Source organism: Myodes glareolus, chromosome X (genome assembly GCF_982192425.1).
Source record: "Myodes glareolus chromosome X, mMyoGla1.1, whole genome shotgun sequence".
Lineage (NCBI taxonomy): Eukaryota > Metazoa > Chordata > Mammalia > Rodentia > Cricetidae > Myodes > Myodes glareolus.
Window position 1 is genome coordinate 95886527 of NC_142053.1, and position 25193 is coordinate 95911719.

Consider the following 25193-nt stretch of genomic DNA (forward strand, 5'->3'; position numbering starts at 1 on the left):
AAAAGGAATTGGATGATGGGATGGGAGTATAAATAATCACATTTCATTGTACACATACATGAAATTCTCTAAGACTAAAAGCTGATATGGAAACAAGAAAAACGGACAAAAAATAATAAGTAATCCAGAAACTTCTGTTCAATGCTCTTAACTTAAAAGAGAGGGGAAAAGGGGAGGAAAGGAGAGAGAAGAGGTAAGGATAGAGAGAAGTTCATACAAAACCAAGGATTATGGAATACTTAGATTCATCGTGTGCTCACTGTGGAAACAGTGGTTTTGTGTTGTGTTGCGTTTGTGTTTGCTGTTGTGTTGTGTTTGTGGTGCTGAAATTGTCACAGTATATATTTAAGGAATACCAGTTTATCTGCTTCTTATCAGCTTTATCGGCAGCTTTATCTGCTGCTGCTGCTGCTGCTGCTGCTGCTGCACGGAGTACTGCCACCAACACTGGGGAAAGTTTTATTCAGGCTTTGCTGGGCTAAGCCAAGCTGAAACAACAGAGATGCCTGGGGTGGCAGAAAACTTCTGACTCCAGTAAGGTTAATGAAAACAGCTTGCTGAGTGGCTAAGAGATATTCTTGACTGCTTGAACCTTGCATAGAACCATGTGGCCCTGTCAATGGAGGACAAGAAGATGTGGTTGGCACAATAATAACCACCATATGAATAATGCATTTGAAGATTATTGTTCCTATTGCTGCAGTTATTGTTGTGGAATCAGCTGTTACAGCTGGGGCTCATACTCCTGGGGGTCTACAGTGAAGGAATAGGGTTGACGCTGCAGAGTTAAGGGACTTGTCACATTGCTTACTGACTTGCACAATTATCTATTTTGGCAGCTACATTTCTGGGGCATGAATTGGCCAGCTGAACTTTGGGAGTCCCGGGAGTGTTGGGGAGCCAGTGGAGTAGTCCAGCTCCTTAACTCCACTCACCGAAACTCAGACTGCCAGGCTGACATAGGCTGACCACACTGATGTCATTCAAATCAGTTCCATGGGTGTGTTCCTGTGTGCCCAGACTGGTTTCTGATGAGTTTACAGGGGACTGAACAGCTGGAGGAAGGGTGCCATCCCTGTGACTATGCACAAAGTCCTGTTGAGTAAGGCTGGGTTACTTAAGAGCACGAGTATCCTATAGCTGCTGGCCTGGGATGACTGATAGCTGAGAATACTTTTCCTGAACTGGAAGGAACTGTGACTACTGGAGGGAACACTGGTTTGATTGTGAGCTGCTTCCATTGGGATCTGTAATCATGCCGTTAGAGCCATTGGACCTGTGGAGCATTTTGCCCTGCCCTCGACAGACCCCTGGAACGCGTTGATTATGCTGTCAGGCTCAGTTTTTACTTAACCACCTGACAGGTCAGTCATATAAGTAGTTGTGAAAGAGATACATCTGGTTCTCATATCTGTCTTTTTTACATGATGCTATTTGGGCAGAGAAAAGTAGATCATTAAGCAATTTTATGACTCCCTGTTCCAGGTCTGATGGCTGATTGTCAGCTTCACAGTCAAATACACAATCATATTTTACCTTACGAGCTGCCCACATTGCTACTTCTGCTTCGTCAGGTCAAATAGTCACTTCTCCCTTAGAATACTTCTATAGGTTCACTTCGCAAGATCTGACTAAGTCCCAAGTCTCTGCTAATACACACGAACAAAATTGCAAGCTTTAGAATTTTCAACTCATAATGCTCACCACCTGCACTTACTACATTTTGTAACCCTACAACAAAATATTTTAATTTTGGAAATTATGAGAAACAATCTTCTCCTACAGTTCAATATATTGGAGGTCAAAAATTAATATCAGCATCTGGTGTAGTCCCTGGTGTTTCTTCTCCACCTGACATAAGGCAGGAGAGGGAGTCTTGCAAATTATTTTCTCTACCTGGGTTAGTCTGACATCCACCAGATGGTATCTTCATGATTTGAGTACCTTTCATTGGGTACTACTTTCTAGCAGTGTTGAGGAGTTGGTAATTGCATTTCCAACACATGAATTTGGGTGGATGATGGGTTTTAACCATAGCATTTGACTTTCTTTCTACAAGAACTCAATCCTACGAACTCAAGACAAGACAGGCAATAAGATAACGTGGGCATAGGCTAACTCTTGCAGCACTACCTTGTTGATCCAGTACTCATTTTTGTTGTGTGTTTACTAGTTATTGGAGAAATTCTGATTGTTACGTCCTACGCAATGTAGTACTCACATAACTTTGCCTTTCCTAATTTCAAGCTGCTCCCATTACTTATCTTTCTGTAGGCTGTCCTTTTCTACTTGCAATTTTCTAAATGTATGTTTCATACTGCTCTTTTAATTCGACAGTTGCTTGTTCACATATGAAATTCCTTTCACTGTCTAGTTGTCAGTTTTCATCCAGCTTGTGAATATGGATGTGAATGTGGTAGGCATAGTTTCAGATGTTAAACAGATACTCAGCTTGGATCTTTTCATTTTCCTACAGCAGCAATAGAAGAAGTTTCTTCAAAGTAGTAAGGAAGGGGATGGCATGACTCACTTGATTTTATAGTTGGAGACTAATTACTTGTGATGCTATAACTGAGGAAAAAAGATTTTCTAGTTTTTTCCCGTTGTTGATCATGTGATGATACTTAAAATAAAAGATAGGTGTACTATTTCTAAAGTTTTGGCTGCTTCTGATTCCTGAACATTGATTTAGTTTATCAAGGTCCTTTAATTTCAGTTAATTTTTTTCTCTAGAGACCTAACTTCAACAAACACATTTATTTTACCATAAAATACCTCCATGAATTTTGTATTTTGTTTCTCTTTGGTTGATTAGTTGGTTAGTTGATGAAGGTTTTTTATTATCTTTCGGGGACAAGGTCTCAGTATATAGTACAGGTTAATATCTTGAGTTCAGGTTGCTCCTCTCAAAACCTCTTAACTTCTGGAACTTTTGTTGTTCATAAAAGAGATATCTCCTTCTGGTGTTGTACTCTTCAGTGTTCCATTCTTTTGGGTCCATTAACCTGTAACCTAATACACCAGGTTTCAAATCGATGATCAATCATTCCCAACCATGGACCTCAGACACCGCCTAAAAATTAGTGGAAATAGGAAACAACCTAAGATAAAACTGTATTGACATAAATATTAATATAGGAGATCAGAAATTATTGTAGTATTTGAGAATATATTAAACCTCTAGAATAAGAGCATGTCAAGTTAAAGCTAAAGTAAAAGTTCATGAGATTATCAATGAACAATCCCTATAACTAATGGTGTTAGCTAATAATGTGGGAAAGTATACGATTCTTGTGTCTAACAAAAGATTTGTTAATAGGGTGCCATCAGATTTGACTTCAGAACAGCTGTGCTATGTGGATGGGAATTATCCACATTCATATATACAAATGTTAAACATTACTTTTGTTTTTAAGTTTTGAGAAAGCAAAACCAATATTTATCCTGCTGCTTTGTGTGCTGGTAGCATGCAAACGACATTCATCATGTGTGCAGTAATATTTTATTTACTTGTTATCATTTACTAACATAAAAGATTAAAGATAGATAAGAAAAACCCATGGGAACTTTTACCACTTAATAGAAAGAAAAGGATGGTTAGAAATATGAAAGCAAAACCAGGAAATGACCTTCTAACAAATTCTCAAGCAGACCAGGTAACAAATGCTATTAATGTTCCAGGTTATTTAAGCCAGATAATTATTGTAAGCTGAAAGAATACTGACAATCTTTCATGGCAACAAACTGAAATCATAGGAAAGAAAAAACCAGCTCTATTTGAGAAAGTGAGGAGAATAGATCTTGACATTTGGTTACATGGAAGATACACAAAGGGAAAGTGTAAACAGAAATATAGAACAGAGGCATTCACATAAATAAATAATAATCCCTGTGAAATTTATCAATAATACAATTATGGATCAGGTAAATGTAGCATACATAATCGTATTATTAATGATATAACTTTCAACATTTAGAAAAGGGCATAAGCTGTCAGGTAGCCTTTTATTTGATAAATTGAAAATAGCATACCTAAAGTTGCTCTTCAAATTAATAACTTGTTCATGTTATGTGCTTTATATGTGATATAAACAATAACTGGTAAATAATGACATCAGTAATTATAAAGTCATATGGTGCAGAACTACTTAGTATAATTTCGGGTCCAAATAAACCCATATTAGCAAAAGAAAGCCAGAAGCCAGCAGTAATTTAATAGCTCTTGCAAATTAGCCACCAAGGTAGTCAATTATAATTGTATTTAATAGACTAGTGAACATAAGGTGTGTGCAAGTAGGAGTGATAACATTGGTGTTGCACAAACTTGGGTCTTAGGAAATATTGTGAAGAAAGGATTTTCAAATAATCATGACAATGTTCTTTATGTACGTATGGAAGCCAATACTGGAGAAATGCAGCATTTCTGTGAATCAAAATAATTGGGCTAAACTTCCATATTGCATAAAATGACTTTCACTACACTTTTATTACTTTAATTATAGACTGTAAAAACAAGTTAGGTAGTGTAAGTGCAAATCACAGAAACAAGAAATGTATTTTCAATTCTTTGTAGGAATGGTTTCATATAAGGAAAATATGAGAAATGATAATCTTATAACACTAACAGGAAAGTCATTTTGACAGCTGAATGCTGCAGTCTCCTATGTTATTATTCCTCTTCCTCAGACACTAGAGAAGTTTTTTCAAATGACCCATAGTGTTCAAAAAACTGAATTTCAAAATGTCTGTTTATTTACACAGTTGTTGACATCTACAGATATTTAAATATTGAGTTCTAGAATCCCCTTGTTGATTCAACCACCTAAAACTAAGGAAAGAGAGCAGAGATAATAACATATAAGCTCTACTTCTTAGTGTTTTATTTATTTATATTTTCGTCTAACTACTGCATCTAGGGATGCGTCCTACTTTATATGCTTCTGTGTCAACTGCGGCGCTTTCTGGCAAAAACATGAGACAAGATTAACTCAATTTAAAATGTATGGGACTTTGCTCCCAGGAAGGGTATTCTATTCATATTGAACATTTCTATAAAAATGAAAAGTTGAATCTGGAGAGCAGAAATGAAAGAAGACTGTACTCTCAGTAGAATAAGGAGATTGAATAGGAAGAAACTTGTGAATTATTTCATTTATTAGATGGCTCAGAAAAGGAAATTAAGCCTCTAAAAAGAGTGACCTTGATATAAATTCTATAGTTAGCTACCAGTAAAATATAAATATTAAAGAATATGAGAAACAACATTATATGTAAATGATAAGATGCAACAGATGTAGTGATATTGATTACAATTCTAATGATTTAATTCATTTCTACGAATAAGAATAAAAGCAGTAACATATATTTCATAACTAACTCAATTTAAAGGATGTCTTACTTCTTACTACAGGATGTTATTTGTTTCTTAACATAAGTCTATGAGGAAAAATGTCCTGGAAATTTTATGATAAGGTGTCTGAATTTCAGGAAGGATAAATTAGTTTTACATGGTTAAGCAGATTATCAATAAATTCCTCTGTCCATGCAAATATCCTTTTCTGATTGTATGATTTATGATGTTTAGATAAAGATCAGACAGCCTACATTTTAGTTCTAAGACTTCTAATCATATTGTAATTTAACTATGATATTATATTATGACAACTCAAAGTGTAAGACTTGTGACATTGCAATTGTTGAAATAAATTACTTTTGGAAATTTTTATATTTCTGTATTTATGGATCTTTTGCCTGAATGTGCATTTATGCAACATGTGCATGTGTGGTGCCCATAGAGGTCAAATAAGGGCATTGGATGTCCCTGGACTGAATTTATAGATGATTGTGAGGCAACATGTGGGTGCTAGGAACTGAACTTAGATCCTTTCCAAGAACAGACAGTGCTCTTTTTTAAAAATTGAAAATAGATTTTTTATAATATGTAAAATAAATTTTGATTACTGTTTCCTCTTTTCAAGCTCTTTCAAGATTCTCCCCATTTCCATATACAGTCAAATACACATCCTTTCTTTCTCTATCTCATTAGAATACAAACAAATACATAAAATAATAAATAAATACATTTTACAAAACACAATGCAAGATGCAAACAAACAGAAACAGGTGTCAAAAAAGCATAAGAAACACATGCAAAACTGCCACACACACACACACACACATCTGTACACACAAAAAACTCATAAAGACTTAAAATCAAAAGCTATAATATGTAAGCAAATTAATTTTAAGATTACAAATAATATCCAGAAAAAGCAGTGTCAGACAAAATCCTCCAAAAAATATCACTGTTTGTTTTGTATTGACCATCTATTGCTGGGCATAGGCCTGCCCTTAAATGTGGTTTGTGTACATTTCATCATCCAATCACGAAAATTAATTTTGCCTTTACAAGTGGTTATTAATTGGAAGTAGCTTCTAAACTAGGGATGGTAGCTTGTGTATCCTTCTCTCAGCACTAAAATCCCATGTGATTTAGATCTATGCAAGCCCGGTACATGCTACCATAGCTTCTATATGTACATATTTGAGTTCATCCTCTTGTGTCTAGAAGGCCTTATTTCCTTGGTGTCTTCCTTTTTCACTGGCTCTTACAATCTTTCTGTCTTTCCTTCTACAGAATTCCCTGAAACATGAGGGGAGGGACTTGATGAAGATAACTAATTTAGGATTGAGTGATCCAAGGACTCCCATTCTCTGCACACTGTCTAGTTGTGCATCTCCATATTTATTTCCATCTACTGCAGAAGCAAACCTCTCCAATTATGGATGAGGAATACCCTGATCTATAGGTATAGCAGAATGTAGTTATGAGTTATCTTATTGATACATTCCTTTAGCAGAACAGTTGTGTTTGTTTTGTTTTCCCTTACATACATTGCCTATCTATTCTCAAATTGTTGATTATCTGAAGGTGCTGGGAATAGGTTCTGTCTCATGGAGAGGGCCTTAATTTAAATTAGGCAGTGGTTGTTTACTTCCACAACTTCTGTGCCACTATTGCTCTGGTGTGTCTTGTAGGCAGACCACCTTTGTATATTTCAAGCTCTGCATGTGGTCTTGTATTTACCTTTCTTTTCAATAGCATGCAGAATAACTTTTAGTGCCATGAACATGAGTCAGTAGGGATGAAGGCTCTATGTCAGCATCAGCTAGCCTTCTCTTTATTTACTAAATTATGTAGGTGTTGTCTTCAGCAATAGAACTTTACCATCAGTTTGGACAGATACTTATTTTTTCATATGCACTGGTACTTTATTCACAATACTAAGAACTTGGAAACAACCTTGATGTTCAGTAACTGATTAATGGCTAAAGATAATGTACATACATACAATGGAATATTATTGCGACATAAAGAAAAATTAGCTTTTGAAATTACCATACAAACGGAGGGAGCAGGAAATGATCATTGTGAATGAAGTGTCCCAGACACAGAAAAATAATTTTCTTTCTCATATACAAATGATAGTTTTGGATCTTTAGTTATGTGTGTGGAATTACATTACCTATTAAAGTCAGAAAACTTATATGAGACCATGGTAGGTAGATTACAATGAAATATATAATATATATGGAAAATATAATATACATAATATTTTCCATTGGAATATATATGTTTTCTGTTGAAGAGAACAAGGGAGAGAGTGAAAGCATGTGAGAGATATCAACGTTAGGATGTATCTGCAAAGGTACAATTTATATATTGTTTTCCAAATGGTACACTGTGGTTATATTTTGCTTGCACTTTAACAAATAGAGCTCGCCTGAAGATCAATGGAAGATCATGGAACTCAATTCATCATTTAAGTGAAAAAGTCAAATTCCAAATGAGAATGCAGTAAGCAAGGAGTTTTAGGTCTTAGCTGCTAGATGCTTTTGTTCTAATCTTTTTAGTAAGGACTGATTTCAACCAGCTAATCAATGGGTCCTTCAGAGTTCTCTGAGAAGAAAAAAACTAATCCAAACAAATCTCACATTTAGTGCCAGTAAGTATAAGCATAGTTATTTAAAAAAAATAAGATGTAAAAAAAGGGCCACATACATAGCTTCACTAACCACCATAAAGACACATGGAATAATACAAAAGAAAAATAAACAAATAGAAGGCTTTCAAATCAGAAATAAATAACAAAAGTTCATTTAAGGATTAATAAACTTTGGGACACTAACTCCACAATCCAACCTTTACTTTTGTATGTATGTATGTGTTTCTTCATTCTCACAGCTAATAATCAGACCTGAGGGTCAAATTTAGGGTTTAACTGCTTTCCTGACTGTTGAGAGATCTGTTATGATTGGTAGTAACTGTTTAAATTGCCACATATTTCTGACAGTTCAAAAATATTAAGCGGCATGTTCTAAGCATGGCTTCAGTATATAAAGGCATTTGTTGTACATGCCTGATAACATAACTTTGATTTCTGAGACCTATACTGACAGCATGACTTTGATTTCTGGGACCTAAGCTGATGACATGAGTTTGATTCCTGCGACCTATATAAAAGTTAAAAGAGAAATAACTTCACAAAATTGTTTTCTAACATACTATGCCTAATATATATGTGCATGACTCAGGTACAACACAGACAAAATGAAATAAATGAAAATACAGCAATACTGTGTGTCTTTAAATTTATACAAAATTTACAGATTGTTGCTTGTATACTATCAATGAATATTAGAGAGTTGACCGTGTAAAATGAAGATGAATAGATCTTCTTTATTCTTTAAAGATACTGATCAAATCTCTGATTTTCTTGTACAGCATTTTATAAGTGATAAAAGATTGCAAAGCATTTTTGGAAATTGTATTAAATCCCCAGAGAACCAGGGAATTAATTCAATATACATGATAAATGTTTAGTGCTGTTGTTAGAGGATATATTTAACAATCAAGTTACTTGTAGTTTTGTTAATGGAAGAGATATACCATACCACACATTATCATGCTGAGAAGGAGTGATTACAAAATAATTGTAGCTGTGCTATGTGCTATGTTAAGATATTTCATAAAGTGTTTTTTTAATATACTTCTTCAGTTACCTAGAGATAGGCAAAAATCTGCCTCCCAATTATGCCTTTTGCACTGACCTCTTTCTAGTTTAACCTTTATTTATACCCCTAAATCTGTACTTCTGCAATGTATCCATCCTTTTAGAAATAACACTTTAAAAATCTTGATACTACCCAATTCAAAGTAGCATACTGGTGAGAAATGTTGGTAGCATATTAGTGTATTCTACAGATTTACAGAGCACATATATAAAGAAATTACTTTCAATTTTATCATTTTGTTTCTTATCGATTTCTTTATTAGTTCTAAAATAGTCATTATTTCCCAATGTTTATACAAGATTCCGGTGTAGAACCGTTTTCTTCATAAAACAAGTCTCAAAAGGTAGTGCTTTCAGAAGTCAGTCATTTTATAAATATGTAAGAATATTTATTAGTAAAAAGATATTATGAGTCTTAATTTATTAAGAACTGACACTTGCTCTCTTTCAGTTTTATTAGATTTCAGAGAATTTAAGAACTTAAATTTTCAGAAAAACAATCCAAATTATGCCAGCTTTCATCATTTTCCATTTTACAGTACAAAACAAATATAAATTCATGTATTGAAGGTGGGGTGCTTTTTTATTTTATACAAAGAACAATAAATTATACAGTTATTCCAAAAATACATACAATATATTTGTTATTTAAATTTATGTATATAGAATCATTATGTATGCTATCCTAGTAATAATTATTTTCAAGGGAGCAATGAATAAAAAAGACATAAGCTTTACTCCCATTTACGTTTTTAGTTGTTTAACAGAAGAGCCAATTCCTTGACTTTTTCAGGTGTTAAGTACCTCTGCTATGAGGCCATGATACTGAAAAAAAAAACCATAGTTTTGTACCAGGTATATACTATTAGGGTCATTTATACCAGAAAACTAGATTGTTTTCTACTTTGTTCAGTAGCAAAGATAGTGGGTGTTTACACTCAGGTTTAAACAACTTTGTTTTCCATGAATACATATAAATTTTATGTCACCATTGTATGAACAATAAGAACATCACTTATAGTGATAATTCATTTATATTTTAATAAGTAAAGCTTGCCTAAATCAGAAGGGCAAAGATAAGCTACTAGATGTCAGGCAATGGTGGCACACAACTTTAATGCCAAGGTTTGGGAGACAGAGGCAGATGGATCTCTATGAGCTCATGGACAATCTGGGTTACAAAATATCAATCTAGAAACAAATCCAGGTGGTGGTGGCCTACATTTTTAGTCCCAGAACTAGGAAGTCATACACCTTTAATCTCAGCATTAGAAGGGATAGAAAATTAGAGGAGACTGAGAATTAGCCTGCTTACTCTTTAGTCTGTCATTGCCCAGCCTTGGTGGAGCTAATACTTCTCTAGTGGCTTGACGGATTTGCTTTTCTGATTTTCAGGTTGCACCTCAACATCTGACTCTGTTTTTTTATTATTTCTGCTACAATCAGTCACGTTTCAAATTTTGGCCTATACTGCAGCCCTTCTCTTATAAAGAGGTAGAGCCAAGTAAATACAAGATAATGAATTTTCCCATATGTTCTATAAGTGTATTTCCCTTACCCCATTTATCCCACTCTACCAAATATCTGAGAGCCATAACGTTCAGTTGTAAATTCCCCTCAAAAATCTAAATGTTAATGAATGTGTCATCTGTTACTTTCTACTTGTTGAGTCTTCTCAGCAAATAGGAAAACAGTAATAATCAGATCTAATAATTGGTTAGGATTTTAAGTCACCTTCTGAAGAACAGAAACAAGTAAAGAAGTAAAAAAAAATGAAAGTAATTTTAAAATACTGCTCCCAAGGAAGTATTAAATCCAGAAATTGTAAATTCTCCGCGACTGCACAGATAGGGATTGAAAGTCAGGGAAATGAGAGCGAGGACATCAGACTGAAGTCACTTTTAGATTAGGAGCCAGTTGAGTTTATGAGAGAATGAATTAGCAAATCAGACAGAGAGCCCATGTTCTCTTTAGACTTCAGCCATTCTTTTCTATCCCATTCAGTTATTCCCAAATGGGAGCCAAACAAAATATATGAACATAACTATTTTATTATGTTTTGCAGTAATTACACATTGAAAAATTAAAGGCATTATATTTTCTCATCTACTCAATGAACAAATCTGCTGGGCTGCATGACAGGGTAGAAATACAAAGGAAACCAGAATTAAGGGCACAATGATAACATCAGTCACTGAGCAAAGACTCACTGTATGACAGGCACTATTCTAATCTCTATTAATATTTTAGCATGTTGTAATTCCACAACAATAGTTTTTCCTTATGCAAATATGAAATAGAAAAATGAAGAACTCCAGTGATAGTAGTAGTCCTGAGTTTTCAAACATTGAATGGGAATCCGTGTCCCTACTATTGTGCTATGGACTTCTTATTCTTTTTACCTAACTGTATAAAATGTATGTGTGGGATACAAAACAATAGAAGGAAACAGAAAATTGAAAACAGAAGAAGCCTTAGATTCCCATATCTAAAAGGTTATATGAAAGGTACAAATTTAGAATATACTGATTCACTGCTTAGAAAGCTCTGTGTTCTTTTTCTTATGAGAGAAAAATGAGTTTATTTAAAACCTATTCCATATTCATTAGTAGAATGAAAGGCTGCCTACATTGAACTGCAAAAGTACTTCATGGATAAACACTGTAACTACTTCTTTGTTTTTAATTTACTATAAAAGTATCAGTGTTTTAAAAAGTTATTAAAACATACTTAACAGCTACTTATTTAGAACAAAATTAACAATTGAAATTGTTATTTTATATATGTAGTTTGTAATATAGATTGAACTTTTTGAATTGCCTATTATTATTTATACAATCACTTTATTGGAGACCCTGACTGCCCTTGGGGACAAAGAGGGAGGAGGAGAGGGAGGGGGGGAGTGGGAGGGCGTTGGGAGGAGGGGCGTAAATGGAAACTTTTTATAATTTAATAAAATTACTTTCAAAAAAAAAGAAATTTATAAACAAAATAGATTATGCAGATAGATTAATATATTCCCTCAAATAAGCACTTTCCCGCACTCAAAGTCTATGCAACTCATCAAATTGTCTATGTAATCAGATCTGCCAAAAGCTGTGAAAATTAATCTTCACTATCTGTAGATGGAATTTTCTGTCCCATTAGGTCTTACAGCCATTCAGTCCCAAATAAAAACACGGAGGCTTATATTAATTATAAACTCTTTGGACTATTGCTCAGACTTATTATTATCTAGATCTTACAACTTAAATTAATTCATAATTCTTATCTATGTTTAGCTATGTGACATGGTACCTTTTCTCAGTAAGGCATTCTCATCTTGCTTACTCTGCATCTGACTTGTAACTGCATCTCTGCCTTTCCCATTCCCAGAATTCTCCTAGCCTGGTCACCCTATCTTTACATCCTGTCTGGCTACTGACCAATCAGTGTTTCATTAAACCATTATAAGTGGCAAATCTTTACAGTATATAAGAGTATTATCCCACAACAACTATCAATTATAGTTTTGTACTTATGCACTACACACACACACAGAGAAAAATGCACAAATAAAAAATACCTGACAATATTAAATTAGGAAAACAATTTGCTTTATATCCTTTTTCACAACCCATGTGTTATTTACCTGCATTCTGTCCATTGTCATCATCTAATATTTACTTTTCCTTCTTCTCCTAGAAAATCTTTACTAAACATACTTCAGACAAGGTGTTAACACCCAGAAATCACCAACATAATTTAACACCATAGAAATAAAACTGTCAATGAACAAATGGACTAATGAATGGACAATTTTTTTTATAAAAAGAAAAATGGACAATTTTTCGATAACCATTTTTAAATGTACTCAAATTCCTTAGTCAACAGAAAAATGCAAATTAAAACTGCTTTGACAAACCTTATCACCCAAGTCAGAAAAGCTGTCATCAACTAATCCAACAGCAAATGATGGAGAGAATGTAGGAAAAAACGAGGAATCATTTGTTCATTGCTGATTAAGATACAAATTAATCGAGCCATTAATGAAATCAATTTGGACATTCCTCAAAATTAAAACTACCCTTTTACTAAGTTGTTTCATCATCAGGCACATGCCCAGAGAATTCCATATTCCACAACCTCTTATGTGTATTGCTGTTTTATTCAGCATATGAAGAAAACAGAGCCAACATTGTTATCCATTAGCAGATTAATCGACAATGAAAAAGTGTACATTTTTTTAAAATGGAATGTTATTCAGCTCCAAAGAAAAATGATGTAACAAATCTTGCAGAAATATAGATGGACTTGGAATAATGTATTAGTTCCTTTATTCCACAAAATATCAATAGCAAATTGTGTTTTATGAATATATGTTAACATAAATATGTTAAGAAACAGTGTATGCTAATTTGGTTAACCACTTAACTTCGATAATTACTTTACTTACAATGATTTGAAAAGAATACATTGAAATGACATCAAATAATATACAATCCACACTCCTAGGAGGCCTAAAGAGTGGCAACTATTTCACTTTGGTATTAAACTTGAGCTAAAATTTCACACATTTATTTTATCTCAGAATTCTTTGTTTTGTTTCTTATACTAAAATATTGAATCTACTTTTAATATAATCAATTACTAAAATATTCTACATCTTGTGTGACTCTCTGTTTGTTCCTTACTATTACATTTTGAACTAAACTCTTCTTTCTTATGCCAATGTAAACTATTTGAGGTTACCATTTTTCCTAAATTAATGCAGCTCATTTCCATTTTACTAAATTGCATTCAGTTTTTCTTCCTTCCCATATTATCTATTTTTCCATTACAATAGGAAAAAACTTTCAAAATATAAATTTCATTATCATATAATATCAAGTCTAACACTTAGAAATAGGTTGCATGTTTTTCAGTCTGGTTCCCGTGAATCTATCTTTCTCGAGTCCTTTCTAACATATCCTCTTTTTGTTCCTTCCAGGCTTTGTGCACAGCATTACTTGAAATTGCCGTTTTGATGATTGCCAAATTGTTATTCATTCTTGAAGACAATCCAAGTAGCTAGGAAACCTTGTTTCTTTTTGAAACAACTTTGGTAGTTCACATGATTTTCTATTACACATTATGTTAAATTGCTATTGTTTACATTTACACTCTTCTTCCTTGTTTCTAAGAGGCTGGTGACAGAAAAATTATTTTATCAATGTAACAAAATTTGTGAGCACAAGATTTTAATGGAATGACCTGTTGAACACTTACCAAGAAAAAGATCCTTTCCAACCTTTGAATTCAATGCTTTTCTTAATTTTCATTTTTCAGTATCACATAAAATATACTGCATTAAATATCTAGACATATAAATACTAAGCAAAATGTAACAATTTAGTTACATACTCATTTTTTCCAACTATTCATAATATCTTTGAAAATAATTTTTACTCTAAGTTTTTCTAAATTTTTATCATAATTTAAGATTCTACAAGAAAAAATAGGATGCTGACTTATTTCCCCAGTTATGCAGAACACATCAGTAAAGTATTGACCTTTGACACATCATGGAGGGTTTTTTGTTGTTGTTGTTGTTGTTGTTTGTTTGTTTTTCTGAAACAGGGTTTCTCTGTGTAGCTTTGGTGTTTGGTGCCTTTCCTGGAACTAGCTCTTGTAGACCAGACTGGACTCGAACTCACAGAAATCTGCCTGCCTCTTCCTCCCATGTGCTGTGATTAAAGGCATGCACCACCACCACCCAGCTAGATCTTAAGCCAAACAGATATGTATGTGTAATTGCAACTGTAATTGCAACTGTTCATTTCAGTATTTTGACCAAACTTGTTGTTGTCTCACACTCATCAAACCTTTCTCCACCTATCTAGTTTAAAAGTGTCATAAGAACTCCATGGTATTATTCTTATTCTATTATTTCACTTAAGGGATCAGTTGGACCCCCTACCTCTATGTTTACCTTGCCGGTTTTACTACAAACCTAAGTATGACATTTTTTGTCCTAAATTTTTCTTTATTCTTCCCACTTTTATGCATAGATATATATCTAGTAAATAGTTTTAGAATTTAATCCAGATATAACTTTTAAAAAAAATAAATATAATGTGCATGTCTGGATTTATAAAGCCTAGTATTTCTTAGTTGGTAGACAGTAGGCAATCCTTTGCAGTAAGTCAACTTACCAAGAAAAAAGCATTAAACAATGAAGGATTTCTCTATTATTTTTTTTCATTTATTCATTTTCTGAAGAAGTTGAACACTCTGCATTGGCATCATTTATTTCCCATTCACAATAGGTCACATATAAATTCTGCTTTGTTACAGGAACTCCACATACTGCATGAAAGTATCCATCTCACTGACAGTAGGAGAAAATGACACTGGACTCTGCTACAATTCCAAGATGAAGTACTTTGAAAAAGCTGAACTTAGCAAAAGCAAGGAAATTTCATGCCGAGACATAGAGGACTTTTTATTACCAAGCAGGGAACCTGAAATCCTTTGGTACAAGGTATGGACTCTAGAAGATTTTATTGCCTGTAAATAATTTAATGTATATCTTATTTTAAAGAAATCTGGATGAAATATTAAGTTATACCTCATGTTGTACAGAGTACTATACCAAGTTGTATTGCTCATTATAGGTTATTATGAAATTATATTTATTTTAATTTTATGGTACAAGTGTTACCTGAATGTATGTCTGTGCATCATTAGCATACAGAATCTACAGAGGAAATTAGAGGACATCAGAACCCTAGGACTAGAGTTATAGACGGTTGTGAGTGGCCATGTGGGTTTTAGGAATAGGACCTGGGCCATCTGAAAAAATAAATTTTATGTTGAGTGTGATTAACATATACCTGATACTGTATCTAACAAATCAATATGTATCTACTACCAAAGTAGTACCATTAACAAGTTAATGTGACCCTAAAACTACTCTCCAAGGGGATGTTCATGATTTCCAGATTTGGAAAATAAATGTAATTTCTTTGAATCAATTCCAAATCTTTAGCCCCTGTAAAATCATAATATACAAATTACTGTTACGTATCAAGCATTGTAATGCATGCCTCTAAACCTACCATGAGGCAGAACAATCAGGACTTAAAGCCTAATATCAATTACATAGCAAGTTCAAGGCCAGCTTGGTCTACAGGAGATGTTGTGTGAGTGTTTTTAATGAAACCAAAATTATTGCTTTAGTGATTTAAAATATTTCTTATTTGTCATATGTACCACCTGATTTTATGGATTTTGTGTAGGAATGTAGAACAAAAGCATGGAGACCAAGTATTGTGTTCAAAAGAGATACTTTACTCATAAGAGAAGTCAAAGAAGATGACATTGGAAACTACACCTGTGAACTAAAATATGGCGGCTTTGTTGTGAGAAGAACCACTGAGTTAACTGTTACAGGTAATCACTGTCACTGTTTTATTTGTAAGTAGATAAACTGCCTTGTGCGTCAGTTTCAGGGCTGCATACTGATGTTTTTCAATGTGGGTAATGAAAGAAACACTCAACCAAATACTAAGTGGATTCCTATAGGTGAAATTTATCCTCCTTGTGTTTTAAATCATCTTGTGCTGAAATACATTTGAAAGGTTAAATAGAATATATTTAGGGAATTATACAAATGTTAGCTTTTGAAAGTACTTGAAATAATGAGTTTACAATTTTTGAAGATCGTGCTTGTACTTTGTAGTGGAATCATTTTTAGAAACATTTTCTCAAGCAATGGAATAGAATACATAAAATCTACCTCTGCATTTATGTCCTGCTGAACATTAGACAAATAATTTTTCATTTTGACTTATTTGCCATTATATAAATGACACATATAATCTCTTAGGTAAAAAACAATCTCAGAAAAAAATCATTTGAAAAAGTAAGATTCATTTTTATTTTATTTTTTAAAACAATCTTTTTTTATTTTACGTAACAATCCATGTACCTTCTCCCTCCCCTCTTCATTCTCCCCTGCAACTTCCCCACACCACACATCCCATCCACTCCTCAGAGAGGGTCAGGCCACCCATGGGAAGTAAAGAAGGTCTGTCATATTACTTGAGGCAGGATCAAGGACCTTCACCCTGTATCTAGGCTGAACAAGGTATCCCTCCACAAGAAATGGGCTCTAAAAAGCCAGTTCATGCACTAGGGATAAATACTGGTTCCATGGCCAGTGGCCCTCAAAACTCCCAAGCCACACAACTGTTACCCACATTCGGAGAGCCTAGTTCTGTGATTTAAGAATCACAGAATCCTGCTGATATCTTGTTGATGCAAAAAGTAATCAGAATAGTATCAGAGAACTGCTTATTAGAAATAGTGTACAATTAATTTACCAGTCTAACAAGCTTATTTGAATTATTTTAAGCTCCAGAGTTTTAGTTTACTAATGTATTAAATGATGAAGATGAAATTTGCTCCTAGGGGATTTTCAAGTGTCAAATTATTTAAGATAGTATGGATATGCATATATATGCATATGTATGTATATATATATATAAATTTGCAGTGAGTGAGAAAATAAAAATGTTCAGCAAATGGGAAATTACATATATTTACACATGCTTATTGAAAGAGGTTTTTGATAACTTTGGGGGGTCATATTTGTGAAACATATTTAGAACACCATAATATTAATTAATTTCATACCTTCATTAATGCATGTAAAATATCTTTCTTCTATATCAAATATCTTTTTTATGTGTACATGTATCCATGCATCATATAAGAATTCATTTTTTTCAAATCTTGAATTATGATATAATTTGACTCAAAACTTCATTGTTTCATGTGACTCATTTGCCAAATACCAATTATTCTAACTATGGGAAAGTTCTTTACATGAGATGCTCTTTGGTAAAACCTCTGATAAAAATAACTAATAGTGAGCAGCTGACACTTGCAATTAATGATAGACTTGAATAGTCAACACACATTTAGTCTCTGGTGTGTATTATATACCTGTCATAAATGTATGTATGATTTGCAATCATTTGGTCTGCAGTTTAGTTTTGTGTAATAGATCAGTCTATAGAAAAATTCAGAGGAGCACTTTATCACTTTTATTCCCATTGTTTTGACAGTTCAGTGAAAAATATGCAAGTGTACACAATAAATACTAAAATTTTTCTGTTCCAATTTTAGCTTACAAAGTATACTGCAATAGATTTTCCTAGCATTAGGTATTTAGAAAAAAAGAACCTAAAAATATGAATGAAAATGATATTCTGAATAAAGATATTTTTCATTTTTTGCATTAACACTTTAGAAAGGAAAATGTATGTATCCATGGTAAGCATGTCATTCTTTGTCTAGAAACACTAAGATTTATAAATACAATCCATTATGAGTCAGCTAGAAACTAAACATTATATCTTGAATTGAGAAAAATCATAAATAAGAACATTAGGTAAATGTAAAAGTAGAACTTTGTGCTCTTACATTGTTTTATAATTTTCTGTACTTTCTGGATTTGTACAAAACATTTTCATTTTATTCATTTGAAAACTAAGAATACTTAAGTCCTGATCTCCAAAAGAAGGTTGGTGATTTCAGCAGAAATAAATTATATTAATTAATAGGTCTCACTTGATAAATCTACGCATTCCTGTATTATGTGTTCATCATGAACACCTCCCTTCTATTCAACCCTTTATCTGGTATGCCTTGTCCAGCTGATATTCCATTGAAGCCTTCTTCTTTCTAACTGTAAAGAGAGGAAAACAGATGGGGGAGGGAAAGGTGGGAATGAGAGGCTGGGAGAAAAGGAGGGAGGGCAAACTGTAGTTGTGATGTCTTATATGAGCAAATAATAAAAGAAAAAAGAAAAAAATGTCAAATTAAACATGAATATATACAGGAATCTCTTTTATATGATGACTTTATTTCTTTTGGTCATATACGCAGGAGTGAGAAATCTGGATCATGTCATAATTCTACTACTGTTTTTGCTTTGTTCTGTTTTGTTTTAGAAACCTTCATACTAATTGGTACATAGGTATTCCCCTTTCCTCATATTCAAGCCAGAATTTGTTGCCCCTACTCCTCTCTCTCCTTCCTACCTTACTTATTTGACTGGGGTAAGCTAACATCTTAATGCAATTTCAATTTCAATTTGTGATTCCCTGAGGACTAATGGCATTGAATATCTAAAAGATATTTCTCAACCATGTGTATTTCCTCTTTAGAAAAGACTATGACCCTATTACAAATATTTCTTTCATTTTTAATATCATTTCCCTTTCCCTTTCCCCTATCCAAGCCGTTCTATATGTTCTTCCTTCCTCTCTTTCAAATTTGCGGTCTCATTTTTTACTACTTGTTGTTACATACATATTTTACCAGGCCCTCTTGGATTTAAAATTTTCTGTTAAATACTCATTTGTTGTTCTAATAACCTGACTTTATAAATGAATGACCTTTCTTTCTTACAGCTTTCAATTTCCTCTCCTTAATCTCTATATTTTAACTACATACACACACACACACACACACACACACACACACACACACACGCACGCACACACACACACGCACATACACACACACACACACACACACACACACACACACACACACACTCCTAAGCCCAAAACTACAACCTGTTAAGTCTGTATAATATGATTTCAATGTATGCTTTTAGGGCCAATCATGTGCTATTGGAAAATCAACTGGTGTGCTCAGGAAGGCTATTTTTCTTAATCTCAGAATTTTTTAGCTGCCCATGGCTCTTTGTGTAGGGTTGTGGCCTAAAGGACTTTCTCACAAACTCATTAAAATTGTCATCATCCTTGTTAAGGTCATGCTTTGGTATCATATTGATGAAACTTTATGGGTATAGCTACTGAAATTCGTATGACTTCTTCACCCTAATGAATTTTCTCACTCTTGAACATCAGTCAATATAAATTCCTTATTCCTTAATTTTATTTTGGTCATAGTATTTTATCATAGGGACAGAAAAGTATTATTCATTTGTTGTGCTGGGTATAAAATTGTGGCATTTTTCAAATATTCAATATCTTTCTAGGTACTGCTGGATTTAAACATTTCTGTTAATCACTTGCTCTACTAATGTACCTGCCTTTATAAGTGAAAGACCTTTCTCTCTTAGAATTTTCAATAGCCTTTCTTTATTCTGTATCTCTCAATGTTATGTCATAGGGACTTTCTTTTCTGCTCCTGTCTATTTGATATTCTATAGACCTCATAAATATACAGGTAACTCTTTCTCTAGGTTCAGATAATTTTTTCTCTACAATTAAAAATGTTCTGTACACCTTTGCTATCTTCTCCTTCCTCCATGCCCATAATTTGAAAGTTAAATCTCTTCACGATGTTGAAACTCTTTTTCTTGTTCTATTTTTAAAAAATTTTTCATCAACTCTTACTGAGTGATCCAGTTTCTCTACTTTGTCATCCAGTTTGGCTTTTTTCCACCCATGATCCAGTCTGTTGATTAAGTGATCACTGAAGTTCTTACTTGTCTTATTTAATTTTTTATTTCTACTATCATTTCAGTTTGGCTTTTCTTCAGTAATTGTACATCTTTATTGAATTATACTTTCAAATCATTCATTAATTTTCACATTTCATTAAGCTCTTGGTTTTTATTCTTTTGTAGTATTTTCATATCCTCTTTGAGTTGTTCATACATAGCTTTAATTATTTAAATTCTTTTTCTAGAAGATCTTATAGGTAGTTCTCATTGCGGTTCGTTACCATTGGCTTACTAATTTTGGGCCATGTTGTCTTGTTTTTTAATGTTAGGTTCATTTCTTTATTGAGACATTTGTATCTGAAGTAGTTTGTCAGGTATATCTTCATTTTTATCCTAATCACCTTTCTCAATACAGGTCTATATCCTACAGGAGAGAATTAAGTTATAAAAAAGTTGAGATTGTGTGTGTGTGTGTATGTGTGTGTGTGTGTGTGTGTGTGTGTGTGTTGAGAACAGCAATTTCTATCCATAGTCTTCTTTTTGATAGTTTACTATTGTCTGTACAAAGAGACACTCTCCAAGAGTCAACAACATCCTTTGTTGGTCCTCGCCTCTGCTGTCTTCTGGTGTAGCTCTCCAAGTCAGCTTGGGTGACACAGAAGACACTCTGATCAACTATTTGTAGGGAGATGAAGATCTGAGAAAACTAGGTATGTAACAAGGGGACCTAGGGAGTCAGAAGGGGAAGAACTTATCTGGATGCACTAGAGAAGAGGCAGCTTTATAAAGTCGAAAGGACTGGGCCTACTATAAAGCATGGTAGTGAGAGATCCCAGGGAACTATATGGAACCACTTAGAAGCAAGATCGAGGAGTTCTGGCAGGACAAGTGAGGAAGAATGATATCTGTATAGCAGCTCAGAGAAACAAGATTGCAAAGAAGATGAACTGTTTGGAATAGAAAGGAACCATTTTACCTAGTCCTGTGGGCAAGGAGTATCTTGGAGTAACTGAACTGGCCTATGGGATGAGAAGATGCAGACCAAACCGGTGGCTTGAGATGAAAGGCAAATAAAATTAGAGGTACTAAAAGAAGTGAACGCTATTTTTTAGAAAGAATATAGATGTCTGCTACCTATCAATCTGATGATTGCTTAGTGGCCCTAAGATTTAACTGCATTTTAATTTATAGACTTCTATTTAGAATTGTACAATAATTTCCTGAATAATGATAGAGTCTTAGTTAGGGGTTTATTAGTATGAGGAGACACAATGACCTTGGTGCCTTTTATAAAGGAAAACATTTAATTGGAACTGGCTTACAGTTTCAGAGGTTTAGTCAGTTATCTGTGTTGAGAAGCATGGTGGCATGCAGACAGACATGGTGCTGGAGATGTAACTGAAAAGTCTACATCTTGATCCACAGGCAGCAGAAAAGGACTGTGGTTCAAACTTGGCATAGCTTGAGCATATGAGATCTCAAGCCTAACCCCACAGTGCTACACTCCATCCAACAAGGCTACAACAACTCCAACAGGGCCATACCTTCTAATATTGCCACTCCCAATGGGCCAAGCATTCAAACATATGAGTCTGTGGGGCCATTACAATTCAAACAACCACATTTCACCCCCAGGACTCCATAAGCTTCTAGCCATATCATAATGAAGAAATTCATTTAGTCCAACATCAAAGGGCCCATAGTCTTTAATAGTCTCAAACTTACTTAAATGTCTAATGTTCAAAGTCTCTTCTGAGAGTCATGAAGTCTCTTAACTGTCATTTCCTATAAAAACAAAATTAAAAAAATCAGATCACATGCTTCCAACATATAATGACACAGGATACACATTACCATTCCAAAACATAGATAAGTGAGCATAGTAAGGAAATACTGGACCAGCTAGGCAAACTCCAAATTCTGCATCTCCATGTCTGATGTCAAAGCACTCTTCATATCTCCAACTCCTTTCACCTTTTTTGACTGCAACACACTTTTCTCACTTGGGCTGGTTCTGCTTCCTGTTATCAGCTTTCTTCAGCAGGTATCCCATGACTCTGGCATCTCCAAAATTTTAGGATCTCTTGGGCAATAGGGGCATCACCTTCACAGCTTCATGCAATGACCTCTCTGGCCCTCCACTCAGGTATATCACTGACAAACACCTGGCCTCAGAAGCTTTCCATAGTCATAAAGATATACTCCATAACCCCATTCTAAAGAGTGCTGTAATTAAAGGCACACACCACAACATTCTACTCTATGCTTTAATTTAATTCCTTTTCACAAGTTGCAAACTTAGCTGAATGGAATATTGCCCTGAGGTCACCACTACCTTTATTCAATTTAACACCTGACTTTTCTTTAATTTTCTCATCTCCTTAAACACAGAACTCAGTTCCATTTCACTTCCTGGTGCCCCCTTACTTCTCAAATTGTACATTTTATAATTTTGCTTGTCCAGTTTGCTCTGTTTCATTATAAATCTTTATATTAGTGATCGTTAATAACTCTGACAGAGTCAATACTAGGCTGCTTTGAGATTTCTTCTGCCAAGGAAATTCATCCAAATCTTTTCAATTTAGCCTCATTTATACTGCTTGAACAAGGCAAAAACCAGCCACATTCTTCACCAAATTATCACCAAACCATTCTCTAGATCACATACTGAATTTGTTCTCCTCTGAAATCCCTTGAACCAGGTCACTAAGCACCACTGTCTTCCAGGTTCCTACTAAGATCGTCCACTTAGACACACTTAAAGGTTTCAACATCTTTTCTAATACACAATCCCAAAATCCATGTTTTTCCAAAGAAAAATAATGTCCAACCCATCACAGAACTACTCCACTCTTGGTACCAGCTTCTCCCTTGTTTAGGGTTTTATTGCTGTGGAGAGACAACATGATCACAGCATGGTGTTTTCCTTAAACATTTAATTGAAGCTGTCTTACAGTTTCAAATGTTTAGTCCGTTATCCATAACATGAAGCCTGGTCACAAGCAGGCAGACATGGTGTAGAGAAGGAGCTGAGAGTTCTCTGTCTTGATTCGCAGGCATCAGAAGGGAACTTGGTGCTGCAGTGGGCATAACTTGAGCATATGAGACTTGAAAGCCTACCTCCACAGTGCTACACTTCCTCCAACAAGACCACCCCTACTCCAACTGTACCATATATCTTAATAGTGCCAGTCCCTATGTGACAAGCATTCAAACACATGAGCCTATAGCGACCATTCCTATATACAATCCACCACAGATGGCAAGCAAAAATGTGCAAATAGTCAAATCTCTATTGATATAAAAGGACAAATGACAGATATTTAAATTCCTTATACTAAACTATCTTTTACTAAAAATATATATTTAGCAGTAGCTCTTTTCCAAATTATTTCTGAAAATGTCAATGTGGAAAAAAATGTATGTGGAAAATGATCCACATTAAACCTGATAATCTTAAAATAAATTAGATTTCTTTTGATTGCTTTAACATTTTTGTCATTAAAATACTTTGTTTCTTTTTTTAAGAAATATTTTTAAATTATTTATTTATTATTTCATGTTCATTCGTGATTTTGCCTACATGTATGTCTGCTTCGGGGCATCAAACTCCCTGGAACTGGAGTTACAGACAGTTGTGAGCTGCCATGTGGGTGCTGGGAATTGAACCCAGGTCCTCTGGAAGAGCAACTAGTGCTCTTGTAGAATTTTTAATAAGGAAAACATATACTTGTTCAAAGTATCAACATATCTGGTCTGAAAATATTAACCATAAGTATAAACCACCATTAAGTATTGGTCACATAAGGTTCTTTTAGAAATATGGATGTCACTTTTAGGACTAGAAACAACAATAAGAGAATGGATAAGGAAAGTCTTCTATATTGAAATTTTTTCCTAACTAAATATGAGAAGTAAGCAAATTAGTCAGGAGTTAAAAACAGAAAATGTTACTGGGAAAAATAAAATGAAAAGGAGGAGAAAAAGTGCTAAAAACATGATAGTTTTAGTAACATTTTCATACTGGGTACATTTTTTCTCAGAGTTAATGCAGCAATATATTTAAACTACTTTCCCATCAACCATGGGATAAATTTATGCTTTCAAAAGATACATCTTCCTCCTCTTTTTTTGGATGAGAAAGCTGAAGCAAAGAAAGGTTAAGTGGCTATATCAAGGTCACAAAGCATCATGGTGACAAATGTAGGAATAAAATTTAATTCCGTGAACTTCAGTCTATGATTTACTCCACTAGATAATTAATAGTAAGACACTGTAGTTTTCATATTAGCTATGCTGATTGCAATGAAAGATTTATCATTTAGGTTCAACTGAAACACATTGTACTGAGACCTTTAATTCTTCTGCCAGTGATGTAATTAAATAGTGTATTTCTGGGTCTTGCTTGAGGGTAAAGGCATTTTTTCCTTTCTCTGTCTCTTTCAAAGTGGTATATTTTATCTTCCTGTTAGGAAAATTGTTTTTGTTGAATACTTCAATGAATCAACCATGTTTTACTGACTTGCAACCTTTCATGAACTAATAGCAATGGATATACATATATTTAAAACATTCTTCTGAATGTTTGCTAATATGCCAGAAATAATACCCTTGAAAACAAATATACCTGTTGTTTTTGGTAAACTAAAGTGCATTGATAGCTATAGATA

The 25193-nt window shown here is 33.9% G+C and overlaps 1 protein-coding gene across 1 annotated transcript in view; it reads left to right on the forward strand.

Annotated features, from left to right (window-relative positions):
* Positions 1-25193, forward strand: part of Il1rapl1 (interleukin 1 receptor accessory protein like 1) — a 1275516-nt gene that overhangs the window by 700030 nt on the left and 550293 nt on the right. The window contains exons 4-5 of the mRNA XM_048449782.3: positions 15390-15576; positions 16334-16487. Coding sequence (XP_048305739.1) covers positions 15390-15576; positions 16334-16487 — 341 coding nt within the window. The remainder of the gene's footprint in view (positions 1-15389; positions 15577-16333; positions 16488-25193) is intronic.